The sequence below is a fragment of the Podarcis melisellensis genome, assembly GCF_964234715.1.
Source record: "Podarcis melisellensis genome assembly, chromosome: 11".
NCBI lineage: Eukaryota > Metazoa > Chordata > Lepidosauria > Squamata > Lacertidae > Podarcis > Podarcis melisellensis.
The window spans coordinates 32710452-32724417 of NC_138543.1; the positions used below are offsets into that span (position 1 = coordinate 32710452).

Sequence of the window (13966 nt, forward strand, 5' to 3'; positions counted from 1 at the left end):
CTGGGAACCAGAAAGAAGCAAGACAGGCAGCTAACAAGCTAACAAGCAGCTCCCTTGAGAAAATTATATGGGTGACTGAGTAACAGAGTAGAAAAAAGAAGTGAGTCTGAGAAAAATCCTAGGGACAATAAGGTGTTTATTCTGTTGAACAGGACACCGAAGGGGAGGGGAATTAGAATTTGTATGGCTGTAAACCATGGGGAGAAAGGGTTGTTAGACACCCCCTCAATAAATCTTACTTATTTTTATTTAACAAATAATTCACCCTTCACCCAAAGGCCCCAGGACAAGAGAATACATACATATTAAAATATAGGAACACTCAGAAAAGATAGCATAAATAATTTATAATGCCACAAAACATTAAAAGCATCAAGTAGTAATAGCAACAGACATGTGGTTAGCTTGTTCTTTGGAGAACGAGGTTTACCTTCCTTTTCCTGCTACTCTGGCTGGGTTGTTGTTTTTTAATCCCACCTAGTCATATAATTTTAAAAGATACACCACCATATTCTTTTATAAGATGCAACCCTGTTGCCATGGCACCGCTTATTTCTCAGCCCCTACCTCACATTCTTCCTGTGGAGATGTTTACACCCTGCTTGTAAGACTGGTTCACATTGGATCGTAATGCAAGAATCACTTAGGCTCTGTAATTCCACTGTAAGCTTACATGCCATGATTTACACTTGTAAGGTCAGCATAGCCATGTCATCCAGATTCAAACACACTAGCTTTGTTCCCTATATCTTTCTGAGTCTGAATCCACTCCCTTCAGAAAAGTCTCCAATCTGACCAGAGCCATAGCTAGGTGATCTTGCACCCCTGGCAGAACCATCCAGATTGCGCCCCCAGCTCTTCTTTCTGTCTCTCCTCCGACCCCCGACCCCATTCAATTCACCCTCTATTTAAAACCATTTCTTAGGTGGCAATATTTATATTTATGGACATATTTTTAGCCAATTTTGCACACACACCCCTCGCCTGCACCCCTGACGGGGGCCCACCTCACCACCCCCTAGCTATGGCCCTGAATCTGACACCTCCTTTTTTCCACCAGATATAAAGCACAACTACTGAGCAATTCAATTTATTTACTTTCCACATAGCTTTGACATTGCAGGTTCTTCCTATTAAATCCTCTACATGCTGTTGGAAGACCCAAGGACAAATGAGGCAGTGAATGCTATATAATACACAGCTACCTGTGAGAAAAATCCCAGAGAGGCTGAAATGTGAATTTGCTAGATCTCCATGAGAATTTTGTAACCCCTCACCCACCTGCCCCATCATCTTATTGCCTCCTTACTGTTGAAAAAGTTGTACTTCCCAGATACTACCACAAGATGTCATATGGGGAACCTCTAGGCAAGACACCTGTCAGCTTAACCGTCTCAACTTTTCCCAACTCTGCAGACCAGTGTTCCCTTAGTATAAGCCTGTTCTTCTAATTTACTTTGCACAGAGATCTGGCAAATACAACTTTTTTTAAAAAAATGATGCCATTTATTCTTCAGTAAGCATGGATGCAGAGGCAATCCGTTTTACATCAGGAACAAATGGGGTGGGGGGAAAGATCTACATTGTGATTTGCTGCCCCTGTAGATCCTGCCACCTGAAGCAGTTTCCTCACCTGGCCTCATGGGTGGGCTGACCCTGCATGGATCCCCAGCAGGTATAGCATTAAATTTACAATTAGAAAAAAATCGGAAGGCAACCAATTGCAGAAAAAGGGGGGGGGGATGACTGGACAGAACATGATTTCAGCAGAATTCTTATTTGAGGATGGTGTTGGTGGGGTCAAGCCTGGGCTCCAATAATAATGTGATGGGCTCAAATAATAATTTCAAAATTATTGTGCAATTGGAGGTTCACTTCCTTCATTCCTTTTGATAAGTAGTTTTTGCAAAGGTAATAGATTAAAAAACAACAACAACCAGCAACTCAACTGTTGAGAACTTGTGAAATATGCAACCCCCTAATCAAAGGGTCATTTCGATTTCCCAGAGGCCTCCACTGCTGCCATTCTCCCTGACAGAGAAGTTTCAGCGTGAAACTGCTTAGCAAGACGACTGATTATATCCGTTTAAGTCTGAGGGAAGATAATGGTCGCTTATGAGAAAGGGCGACCCCTTAACACTTTTATGGAGGTCGGCTCTCGCGCTGCGCAACGCCTGCTCAACATGCCCACTTTCTGGTCCGTCCCACTGCCTTAATCGGTGTCTCCCGCGAGCTGAGTTTTAATAATACATGATATATCAACATGTGGCGCCTTTTGTTATTATCGCACGCGTTTAAATTTTATTTTCCGTAGCAGCTAGAAGGCGGCAGAAAGGACGGGAAGCACGCAGCAACCCGGCGAGGGCGAGAAGGCGAGGTTCGCTCGTTCCTTATCTACTAAGCAGCTTCGAGGAACCTGCCCCGCGTGGGCCGAGGACGCGGCCGCCGAAGGAGGGAGCTGGTTCGCCGCCAAAATAAGGGCACCGCCAGTTTCCCTTCGACGCCCAGGAAAGCGAGCCTTGCGCCTAATTACACATTAGCCCGGCAGCGGGAAGCAGGGCGCGCGGGCGGGCATGCGAAGGTCCCAGCTGCATCTGCAGGCGCCGCCACAGACGCGAGCGAGCGAGCGAGGCGCAGGAGGCGGCAGCACCGCGAGCTCCATGGCGGCCGCGCAAGTGCACATGTGCCAGACCATCTTTCCCGCGCACACCAACTACCGCGGGGAGTTGGGCGCGGGGCAGCTGCTCAAATGGATCGACACCACGGCCTGCCTGGCGGGTAAGCGCGAGCGCCCCCTTCTCCCACCCGCCTGCTTCAGGCGCTCAGGGTGACCCTCAGGGTCGGGGGGGGGGGGATGCGCAGCAGCGGGTGCTTCTGCCCCCCTCGTCTCTGGCGAGGTCCAAGACAGCGACGGTGCCTGGCTGTTCACCACCTCTTCCAGGCCTTCTAAGAGTTGCATGGCACAGGCAGAAAGTCTATTGGTGCAGCTCTTATCCACTTAACAGGTGGAGATAGGGCGCAAACGATGCCTTTTTTTACTTGTCTCGCAAGTAATAAGAGACAGCAAGCCCAATCCTCATCTTCATGAAGCTGTAACTACCTCCTTTGCACAGTATCCTCAGTTTGGGAAGCGAGGATTTGCAGTGTCAGGTAAGGCCAGGTGCCAATTTCTCCCGGGAGGAAACCCTGTTGAACTCAATGGGACTTATTTCTGAGGAGACATGGGTAGAATGGTGCTGCCAGCTCCTTACACTGCAATCCTAAGTATATCTACTCAGAGGTAAGTCCTATTGAATTCATTGAGGCTTACTTCCAGGTGGGTGGGTTTAGGATTGCATAGTGCCAGCATAAATCCAATTGTGCTCATTAGCAGATACTAAGAAGCACAAAAATATTAGTAAAGTTTTATTTCTCTCTCTCTCTCTCAGTATGGTATCATTCTAATGATTATTATGCTGGCACTTGCAATTTCCAGAGGTTTTTTCTTCCTTCAATAAGGCTGTGAGGTATACTGGAGCATTTGTAATGCAAACTAGCTTAATTACAATACTCATTTTGTCGGTAAAGAATTTAGGGATTTCACAGCTTTAAAAATTAAAACAGGTTCATTTTTCTCTTTTATATAACCCCAGTTACTGAATGATTTTATCTTTTTTGTCACAACTCTCCAATGAGGTAGGAAAGAGTTATTAAGCTAGGAGGTCACCATGGACAAATTTGGAATTTTGAGAGAGTGCCATGTGCACCACCCTTCAAGTAGGTTCTCTGCCCCGGGCCATTCCTCACAAAAGACAAAAAGAGAATCTCTGTGTGTGTGCGCGCGTGCTTTTATGGCCTCTGGACAAAAGTTGGAAGCAGTAGAATTAAAATGCAGTCTCTTGAACTTGTATGATTTTACAAAGGACCCCCCCCCCCACCTTACAGTGGTATATTTCACATCCAACAGCACATATCCAGTGCTTGCCAACACACTCACACACACATACGGCAGAGATCCTAAAGGATCTTCATCATTTTTACTAAAGATGGCAACAACCCACCAACAAATCACAGATCGCCCTCTGTAGATAGAGAGGTGACTTGTGAATTGTTGGTTGTTTTGAGGGTATCTCTTGTAAAAATTATGAGGATCCAGAAAGAATACTCAGGGGCTTCTTGGGCACCAGGAAAAGTCCTCAGGACTGCTATTGTGGCTATGGGCACCACAGTGAGCAAGCCATATTTTTCACACATTTGTATACAATGCCGGCAGTAGAATTAAACAACATTCACCAGAAACCCATGTTCTGCATCCTGCATTTGCCTGTACTGTTTTCTCTGAACTTCCACAAGACAGCTACTGAACACATGCACTCTACCCACCAGGTCAGTTTCTCTCTCCATGAAGATTGGTATATGGTTACAGTTGTTGGATGACATTCCTTAGTTAAGCCAATTGCTTGCTAATAGTCAGGAATGATTGGTTGGTGTTCTCTCGGTGTAACATAGGATTGGATATGTTTTCCTGAATGACCAGTTTGCCAGTGAGGTTTGATCCGATACCACTGTTGTGCCTGAGAGTGTGTGTGTGACAGAAAAGGCTATCTGAATCTGAGATACTCATGGGAGAAAGTGGGGATTAGCATCTGTACTGCCTGTTCCCCACAGAGAGTGCTATAGTTTAGGTTAGCAAACTACAACTTCCAGAGTTCTTGGGGGAAGAAGCCATGCGCCTAAAATGTATGGTGTGGATGTGACCTGAGTTCAGTTCTGATACTGAAAACAAAATCCCTAGGCTCAGAGGCATCCTGCATGCCTTTTGCACCTGACTCTACCTGGTAGATCTTAGGGTTCAAATAATTAAAAAACAAACTTCTGAGAAATCTGAAGCCTGGCTACCCTGATGAACCTTATTATGAGGATGAAATGGAGAAAATTCTATAAATATCCTAAACTCCTTGGAGGAACAGTAGGCTACAAATGTTAAAAGGGGGAAAAAGTTTTCCATCTTTTCTTTTGGAAGTTAAGCATTACTCAAGAGGCTGTAAATTATTTCAAGCACTATCTCACCAGTACCCTTATATCTAGTTCACAAATGGCCCAGTTTCGTGTTCTTGTTGGCTTTAAAATATGATTAGACAAATTCTGGCTCTCTGGCTATTAAAGATCATGACAGTGTTCTACTTCAGAACACTGCCTCTGAATATCATTTGCGAGGAATCGCAAGTGGGGAGGGTGCTGTTGCATTCAGGAGCTGCTTGTGGGCTTCCCACAGGCCTCCAATTGACCACACTAATTGGGCTGCTGGACTAATTTCCTTACGTATAATTTTTAAGAAAACAGTTTTGTGGACTTCAGTTGTGTTTTATTGATAATCTTGCTAAGTAAGCCACTTAGAGAGTGTTGTCATGAAGCTATCTATAAATCTTAACAAATGAACAGAATTTATAGATTTTTTGTGGGGGGAAGAACATGTATGCTTGTTGGGAAGCTGCAGTTGGAACTGGTAAATGCGATAAAATAGATGCAGGATAACAAAACCAGATGGGGTAGCCAGTACCACAGAAGACAAAATTGGGATTCAATATGACCTTAACGGGGCCCAACTAAGATGAATTTCAATAGGGAAAAATGTAAGGTTCTTCACTTAGGCAGGAAGAACCAGAAGCACAAATATAAGATGGAGGACACCTGGATTGCCAGTAGTACACGTGAAAAGGATCTAGCAGACTTAATGGACCACAAGCATAATGTGAGTCACTAGTGTGATGCAGCAACAAAAAAAGCAAATGCTATTCTAGGCTGCATCAACAGAAGTATAGTGTCCTGATAGTGTCTGTTTTGGTCAGACCACACCTAGAGCACTGTGTCCAGTTCTGGACACCACAATTTAAGAAGGATGTTGACAAGCTGGAATGTGTGCAGAGGAAGACAACCAAGATGATCAAGGGTCTGGAAACCAAGCCTTATAAGGAATGCTTGAGGGATTTGGGTACATTTAGCCTGGTAGAGAGGAGAAAGGATAGCCATCTTCAAATAGCTAAAGGTCTGTGACATGGAGGATGGAACAAGCTTGGTTTCTCCTGCTCCGTAGGGTAGGAACTGAACCAATGGATTCAAGCTACAAAAAAGGAGATTGGAATAGACTCCCTAGGGAGGTGGTGGACTCTCGTTCCTTGGAGGTTTTTAAGCAGAGGTTGAATGTCCATCTGGGAGTCCCTTCCAGCTCTACAATTCTATGATTAACAATGTGCATCTTTGGAAGGAAAGCATCATATGTGTAAAGTGGCCCTTAGAAGACAACCAAATTAACTATGCTTAAGGGCAAAGGCATGTTGAGAGAAAACTTATAATTGCTTACATGTTTATAATTGCCTTTTCTTCCAAGCTGAGAAACACGCCGGCATGCCCTGTGTGACAGCATCGGTGGATGACATTCAGTTTGAAGAGACTGCCAGGTATACCTTCAAATAGTTATTATCAGCACTTTTCACAGCCTTCCTTTATTTTCTGTGTAACAGAGATTAACCAGAACATTAAAAATTGGTCCAGTGAACATAGGAGATGATTCTCTTAAGGCTGGGCAGCTTCTCTCAGCCTGAGGACCATGTTCTGTCATGGGGCCTCATGACAATAGTGGACAAGGGCCAGAAGCAAAAGGAGGTGGAGGAACATATGAGGCTCTTACCTTTGTACAGTAGGTTACATTCCAGCCATGTTGAAATCCAACACACACACCCCCCTCAATTCTGCATTCAGCTAAGCAAGTATTATGATCATAGTTCAAATAAACATGGAGACAAAAACACAACACTCAAGGAGGGCATGGGGGAGGGGCATAGCTCAAGGATAGGGGTGTGTGACTTGGGGGGGCGGGGAGTTCAGATAGGAGTGCCTGCTAGGGATACAAGTTTGTCTACAAATACAACCATTTACTGAGAAAGGAAACCACTTTTTAAAAAAATCTTACAATGTTTTTCTTGATATGACGATGAGTGGCATTCATGCGTAAGAAGTCATAAATTTGCACCCCCCCATTTTCAAAGATTATGCATTTAATGGATTCATAAAAGTGCATGCAACTCAAGAAATATATTTTGCTTTTAACTTCCAGAAATAAGGGGGGGGGGGTTCCCCACTGAAGCTAATAGCGAGCAATTTTTGCCAGTCAACTGTTTGTCTCGATTGTTAATGTGAGAGAAGTCTGGCAGTTTTATGAAGTTAACCTTCCACCTGAGTGTTAATTAACTTTAAAAACATTTATAATTAATGTTAATGTTCATTAATTTTGAAAACTAAGATAACATTTCTTTCTGCTGTGTTGTAAAAGTACGGAATGATGGCAAATGCAATTATTAACTTCTGTGGGATTTTAGACTACATACAAGTCTGTGTTTTCCTGAGGAGCAAGGCCTGATGGGTTCATGCAGTATTTACTAAATGACACAACTTTGTGAGCACAAATACATATGTAGGTGCCATATTGATGCACACCAAGGTCATATTGCAGCAGTTACCTCTGGTATGAAGAAACAATAATATATTTACAGCGATGCTCCAGTTATAGTGTTGCGTGAATCACTTTTCACACAGATATTTAATATTATGCTCCCCCCCCATTGAGATTCGTGTGTACTCATTAATGGCTTAAAATGAAGCTAGGTCATTCTTTTTCTCAATTCAAGCTGGTATTGGGGTAGGGAAGCCTCAAAACACAGTATTTCAGAATAAATGACAAGATAGAGGAGTGCACTGGATGCTGAATAAACAAGCATGCACGTAGCCCAAGTCCTGTGGAACACAGTGGATCTTATTTCTGGGATATGCTTGGACTGTATGTTGTTCCTAAGCTGAAAACAAGATGTCCCCAAGTCTTTTATATTTCTATTTCCCAAGAAATTAGCTGTGTTTCTTTAATCCACAAGGAATATAGAAATGGTAGCCAACATGGTGCCTCTATGTGTTGTTGGATTCCAACTCCCATAATTCCTGATTAATTTCTGCTGGCTTTGAGTTGGACCCCAACAATATCCGGAGTGTGCCATGTTGGCTACTCCTGAAGTATAGGAGAAAGTTACTTGTAACAATGTGATTTTTGCACAACGAATTAAGAGCAATGCATCTTATTCCTTCAGCTCTTGCACTCCAAATCAGAATAGTAGTAGTAGTAGTAGTAGTAGTAGTAGTTATAATATTACTCCTACAACTATGTTTTGGCCTGTCAACTCCTAAAGCACCAAAAGACTAGAAATCAAAAGAGAAATAGGAGGTGCCCAACCCCATGTTTCTGTTGTAAGATGAATGTGATGGAATCACTGGGGAGAATTGGGAGGCAAGGGAAACCTTAACTCTTCCCTCCCCGCCAATTCTCCCTGCAAATGCCCCCCCCCCAAGCTGGTTTAGGTATCTCTCCTCCCTGCATAGACAAACTGTAACTGTTCCAGGTTTTTATGCTCCTTGCTTTGTCTTTGAGATGGTTAGAATTTTTGAATATCCATCCTGTATGAGTAAAATCTGCTACTTATATATGGTCCCCCTCACCTAACCTGCCTACAGGGAAAACAGCTCCCTCCCATTAAAGAACAAACATTCTTGTTTGTATACCGTGTGAATTCATCAGCAGTGTCTATTTTACATAAGTTTGTAGTTTAGATTTCCTTCTCTCTTTGCATTTTCTTTGTGTACCCTTACTGAGAGCATTCAGCCTGCTACACTTCAAAAGGTCCCCCATCAGTTACAAATGAGAATGCAATGGTCTGTGACACTGCAATGTTCCCTGAATTCCAATTCCCAGAGCCTCTGTTCAGAGCAAGTGGCTTTCGGGGTACTTTTCAACAGTGACAACAGAACTTTCTCTATATATAAACAGAATTATTAACCAGAGATGGGATGCCCCTGGCCTTACAATGACTTTTTAAAGAATGTTTAGGTAGTGTTCACACGCCAGCCTTCAGGAGCTCTGGGTTCTGGAGAACGAGATTAGATTCTAAGCATTTCAGGGAGATATTCTGAAAATAAAGGGTTTCCCTGACATAAATATAAGAATAAGCCAGAACCACATAGTTGTACGAAATTCAAGGTGAGGGAACTTAGCTTGGTGATAGCATGTTTGGCCCCTGGCATCACCAGGTAAGAGAAATGGGTAGCAAGTGATATGAAAGACCTCTACCTGAGGCCCTATAGAACCCCTGTTAGGTAAAGTAGACAATTCTGGACAAAATAAATACTTTTACCTGGCGTAAGGTAGCTTCTTATGCTCCTAAGGGACTAATGAAAAGAAAAGCAACCATGTGGTTTTGGCTCCAAGCAGCACCAGCAACATAATGTGTGGAAGTGGCTCCAGCCTTGCAAAATAAGATAAATGAAAGCAGTGCATAGTTAAAACTGGCCACGGTGATGGCCAGCAACAGATAGCTTTAAAAGAGGATTAGGTAAACTAATGGAAGAGGAAGCTACTAACCATCACGGTTCTGCTCTCCTTGCAGAGTTGGAGGCAGTGATGCTTCTGAATGCTGTTTGTGAGAAACTGTGAGAGGGGAGGGCTCTTGCTGGCCACTGTCAGAATAGGATACTGGACTAGATAGGCCATGGACCTGACCTGGCAGGCTCTTCTTATGTTTTTATGTCCATAAAAGTTTCTAAGCTGCAAAAAAAAAATTCTGCTAGCATGATGAAGTGCTGCTAGAGGAGGAACAGAGAGTTCTGCTCCTACAGCAAACCAGAGCAGAACAGCTCACTCGGTTTCCATGCTAGGTGCAGAGGAAGGACAGAATGTTCAACCTCTCATTGGCCGGGCCTCCAACATACCTAATGGAATTCCCTGTTACCATTTGCAGTCAGCGAGAGTGCCTGATCCAAGACTGAGATAGCCTTTCTTTGTCGGTACTTCACATGTGTGGATCTTGGCAATGAAAACCAGATTCCAGGTCCAGGGTTATATACCATGCTGAAACTAGGCTCTAATTAAGACCTGCTACTCTTTCTGTCCTCGCTCCTTGGAAATAGCAGAACAGCCTCAACCTGCATTGCAATCGTTTCTAGAGGAAGAACCCCTTCACAATTTGTAGCTCCGCTTTCACTTTAAAGTCCAAACCAGGTTATGCTGTCTCCTTCCTTGGAGGTTTTTTAAGTAGAGGCTAGGTGGCCACCTGTCATGGATGCTTTAGCTGAGAATCCTTCATTACAGGGGGGAGTTGGACTAGATGATTCTTCGGGACCCTTCCAATTCTACAATTCTATGGTTCTATGAAGGGGCGCAGGTGGCGCTGTGGGTTAAACCACAGAGCCTAGGGCTTGCCGATCAGAAGGTCAGCGGTTTGAATCCGTGCGACGGGGTGAGCTCCCTTTGTTCGGTCCCTGCTCCTGCCCACCTAGCAGTTCGAAAGCACGTCAAAGTGCAAGTAGATAAATAGGTACCGCTTCGGCGGGAAGGTAAACGGTGTTTCCGTGTGCTGCTCTGGTTCGCCAGAAGTGGCTTAGTTGTGCTGGCCACATGACCCGGAAGCTGTACACTGGCTCCCTCGGCCAATAAAGCGAGATGAGCGCCACAACCCCAGAGTCGGTCACGACTGGACCTAATGGTCAGGGGTCCCTTTACCTTTAATGTGGAACAGGAGCTCTGTATGCCTCTACTTTGTGTTCTATTTGTCAATAAACAAAATATTATAAAATGCCTTAAGTTTCCAGAGATAGGAAACTTAAGGGGTCCCTTTACCTTTACCTTGTGGTTCTATGATAAGTCTTCAGCAGCTTGCCAGTGGGCAGAGGCTGACCAAGCAGCGTCACCTTCCTTGCCATTGCCCTGCAGAGCCAAAATACTTTATTACTGCCAATACCCCTCTCTCCCTCTGGTATTGATGGCTGGCCATGCAGTAGCTAACAGTGTCGTGTTGCCATTGCTCAATCAGGGCCAGTAAAGGCCTGGAACAGCTTATAATGTTCTGTTCTTGTATAATGAGATTGTGGTGCTTTTTTCTGTTAATAGAGTCGGACAGATTATCAGCATTAATGCTAAGGTAAACCGGGCATTCACTACGAGTATGGAGGTAAGAGACTGCATTTGTTTGTCTTGGTGTGTTTTTAAGCTGAGATTATACATGGTGTTATATAGGCAGAATGAAACAAATGAAAGAATGAATTCATGTTAAGTAAATGGCCATCGCCAATAGGATGTCTTTAGTGGGGACTTAAATCTCTCTCACTAGTTTTTATCCCCTTCTCTACATTTCCTAATCATTTATTGCCACAACATGACTCTTGTCTTCTACCCCCGGGTTACAGGTCCAAAACATACCCCAGGGCCCCCTAGCTGCTATTGACTTTCTCAGAGGCTATGTCCATGATACTGTTTCAGTAGATCCACTCTCGCAAAATAGGCTCTCTGACAACTTTTGTGGTCACCAAACACTTGTACTCTTTATGCAGAACTACCTCTGGCTTCTCTTTCAAGTGAACCGGTATCTGCCACAGTACATTGCTAATTTTTAAATGTTTACATTCTTCTTTTTCAAAACATTTTGTTCCAACAGTTTGTTAAAGAGTTGAGCACTGAAACTGAATGAAAAAGTTCATAAATGCAGAACATCTGCAGGCTTATCAGTTCAAAATGTGCCCTCAAGTCTATATTAGTCTTTATGGGGTTTAGTCATGCACGACAAAGACTATAAAAGCTATAAAGAGCTCCAGTGTGATGTAATGTTTAGAGGGTTGGACCAGGACTGAAGAGACCTTGATTCAAATCCTCAGTCAATTCAAAGCTTGCTGGAAGACCTTGCACCAGTCTCAGTCTAACCAACCTCACAGGATGCTGTGAGAATCTGGAGAACCATGTATTCTTCTTGAGCTCCTTGGAGGAAAAGAGGACATATATTTAATAAATCAATAAATATTGGCTGAAAATGGCCCAAGTGTTTCCTCCCTCCTTTCAGCACCCCACCCTATTTAAAATTAGCCACCAATCAACATTTTCTAGAATTTTATAGAATCAGCAGTTGATTTAGGTTTACAGTACTGCACACAAAGGAGCGTCTCAACCCCCATCATTCAGTCTGGACACTGAGGTCCAGCTCTGAGGGCCTTCTGGCTGTTCCCTCACCACGAGAAGTGAGGTTACAGGGAACCAGGCGGAGGGCCTTCTTGGTAGTGGCGCCCGCCCTGTGGAATGTCCTCCCGTCAGATGTCAAGGAAGTAAACAACGATCTGACTTTTAGAAGACATCTGAAGGCAGCTCTGTTTAGGGAAGTTTTTAATGTTTGATGTTTTATTGTGTTTTGAATATTCTGTTGGGAGCCAAGCCACCCAGAGTGGCTGGGGAAACTCAGCCAGATGGGTGGGGTATAAATAATAAATTTAGTAGTAGTAGTAGTAGTAGTAGTAGTAGTAGATGTAACATAGGATTGTACTGTTAAGACACTTGGGAAGCAATGGAGATAATAACATAATTATGAAACCAGTTGGTGAGCTCAGCTCTTTATTAAGATGAAGGGAGTGCTAGTATTATTACATAAACCAGTTCTAAATTATATAACTCCTAGTAATCCAGTGTTGTTGTTTCCATTTGCATGTAGGTTGGTGTCAGAGTTACATTGCAAGATCCTCTTACCACCTTTCAAAAACTGATTTGTGTGGCTTTCTCTACATACGTGGCAAAACCAGTACATAATGGCAAGGTGATATATTTCATTCAAAAATGGCCCTTAGTTTACATGGATTCCAGAATGGTCTGTAAACCAAATTGTGGTGTTCATGGCAGCTTACCCTTACATAATTTGTATTAATATTGTTTGTCTGATAGCAGAGTAGTAGCACCTCAGAAGAATTGTAGTGGGCAAACATGCATCAGAAGCTTTTACTGTGGTAATTTGACCATGGGCTAGCTAAGGGGAAGTGCCACAATTTCATTGCATTCAGTGCTTGCTACACATTGCATTTCTAGTTCTCTTTTCTGAGACAAATTTTAGCTTAGGTTGATTTTAAGATGTGTGTATCTGTGTGTGTAAATACTCCGGCACCAGGGGGCGGAGAGCAGGTGGGGTGGGGCTGGTGCGCCTCCTGGGGATGTGCCATGTCACCTGCGGGGGCATGGCGCCCAGCGCGGATGGGGGACAGTCACGATGGCACCCCACCGGGATTGCGCTGCCGGGGACAGTGCGCTGCCCCCGCACTCCTCTTCCTCCGCCAGTGTGTAAATAAATAGCCAACATTTGGTAAATGTGAGCAAATGCATGTCAAGATACTGTTGGTATGCTATCTCTTCTTACCAATTATTAATGCAGCTTAATACAAATGTAGCAGAATGAGGTGCAGACTTTGCTGTTGTTCAGATAATGAAGACACACCTTTTTACCCAGGGCTTTGACACCTGAAATGTATACTGTATTTTCAGGACCCACACTGTTGTTTGTGGCTGCATTTTCTATTGTAAGTTTAAAACTGCTTTTAATGCTGTATTTTCACTTGTAAATAACTCACCCTGAGAACTTAGGGTAAAGGGTAGGTAATAAAATAAAATAATAAAATAAAAGTAGAATTTACTTTTACAATCCTTTTTAAAAAATCTTAATTTGTTCAGGTTGATTTAAAACCAGTGGAGTTCGTCACTGCACAGGATTCTCTTGAGCACAACCTGGCTGCTGAAAGAAGAAAAATCCGACTGGATCATGAACGCGTCTGTAAGAACCTGGTGGAAGAATGTGGCATGAATAGTGGTCAGTCATTAGAATTTATTATTATTCTTGTATCCTACCCTTCCTCCCATAGGTATCCAGGGGGCCTTACAATAACCATTAAAATGAGGTCAGCATAAAATATAATTCAAACCATATAATTCAAACCAGTATCAGCAATGAAACACAGTGCAGCAGACTGCAACACTTGGACTATTGAATACCAGTCCATCTATGTGCCAGTGGAACAAACAAGTATGTCTTAAATTAGATCCTAGAAGATAATGACATGGGGGACAGCTAAAACAGACACAATGCTGTGT

General features: G+C 43.4%; 1 protein-coding gene across 4 annotated transcripts in view; it reads left to right on the top strand.

Moving 5' to 3' along the window:
- Positions 1 to 2028: 2028 nt before the first annotated feature.
- ACOT12 (acyl-CoA thioesterase 12) overlaps positions 2029 to 13966 on the top strand; it is a 28486-nt gene continuing 16548 nt past the window's right edge. For 2 of the 4 annotated variants that reach the window (XM_081930160.1, XM_081930161.1), the window contains exons 1-5: positions 2401 to 2778; positions 6368 to 6437; positions 10964 to 11024; positions 12546 to 12647; positions 13550 to 13685. In XM_081930160.1, coding sequence (XP_081786286.1) covers positions 2574 to 2778; positions 6368 to 6437; positions 10964 to 11024; positions 12546 to 12647; positions 13550 to 13685 — 574 coding nt within the window. In that variant the 5' untranslated portion in view covers positions 2401 to 2573. Of the gene's footprint in view, positions 2378 to 2400; positions 2779 to 2896; positions 3151 to 6367; positions 6438 to 10963; positions 11025 to 12545; positions 12648 to 13549; positions 13686 to 13966 lie in introns of those variants that run through there. The other 2 variants (XM_081930163.1, XM_081930162.1) reach the window with 2 other exon arrangements.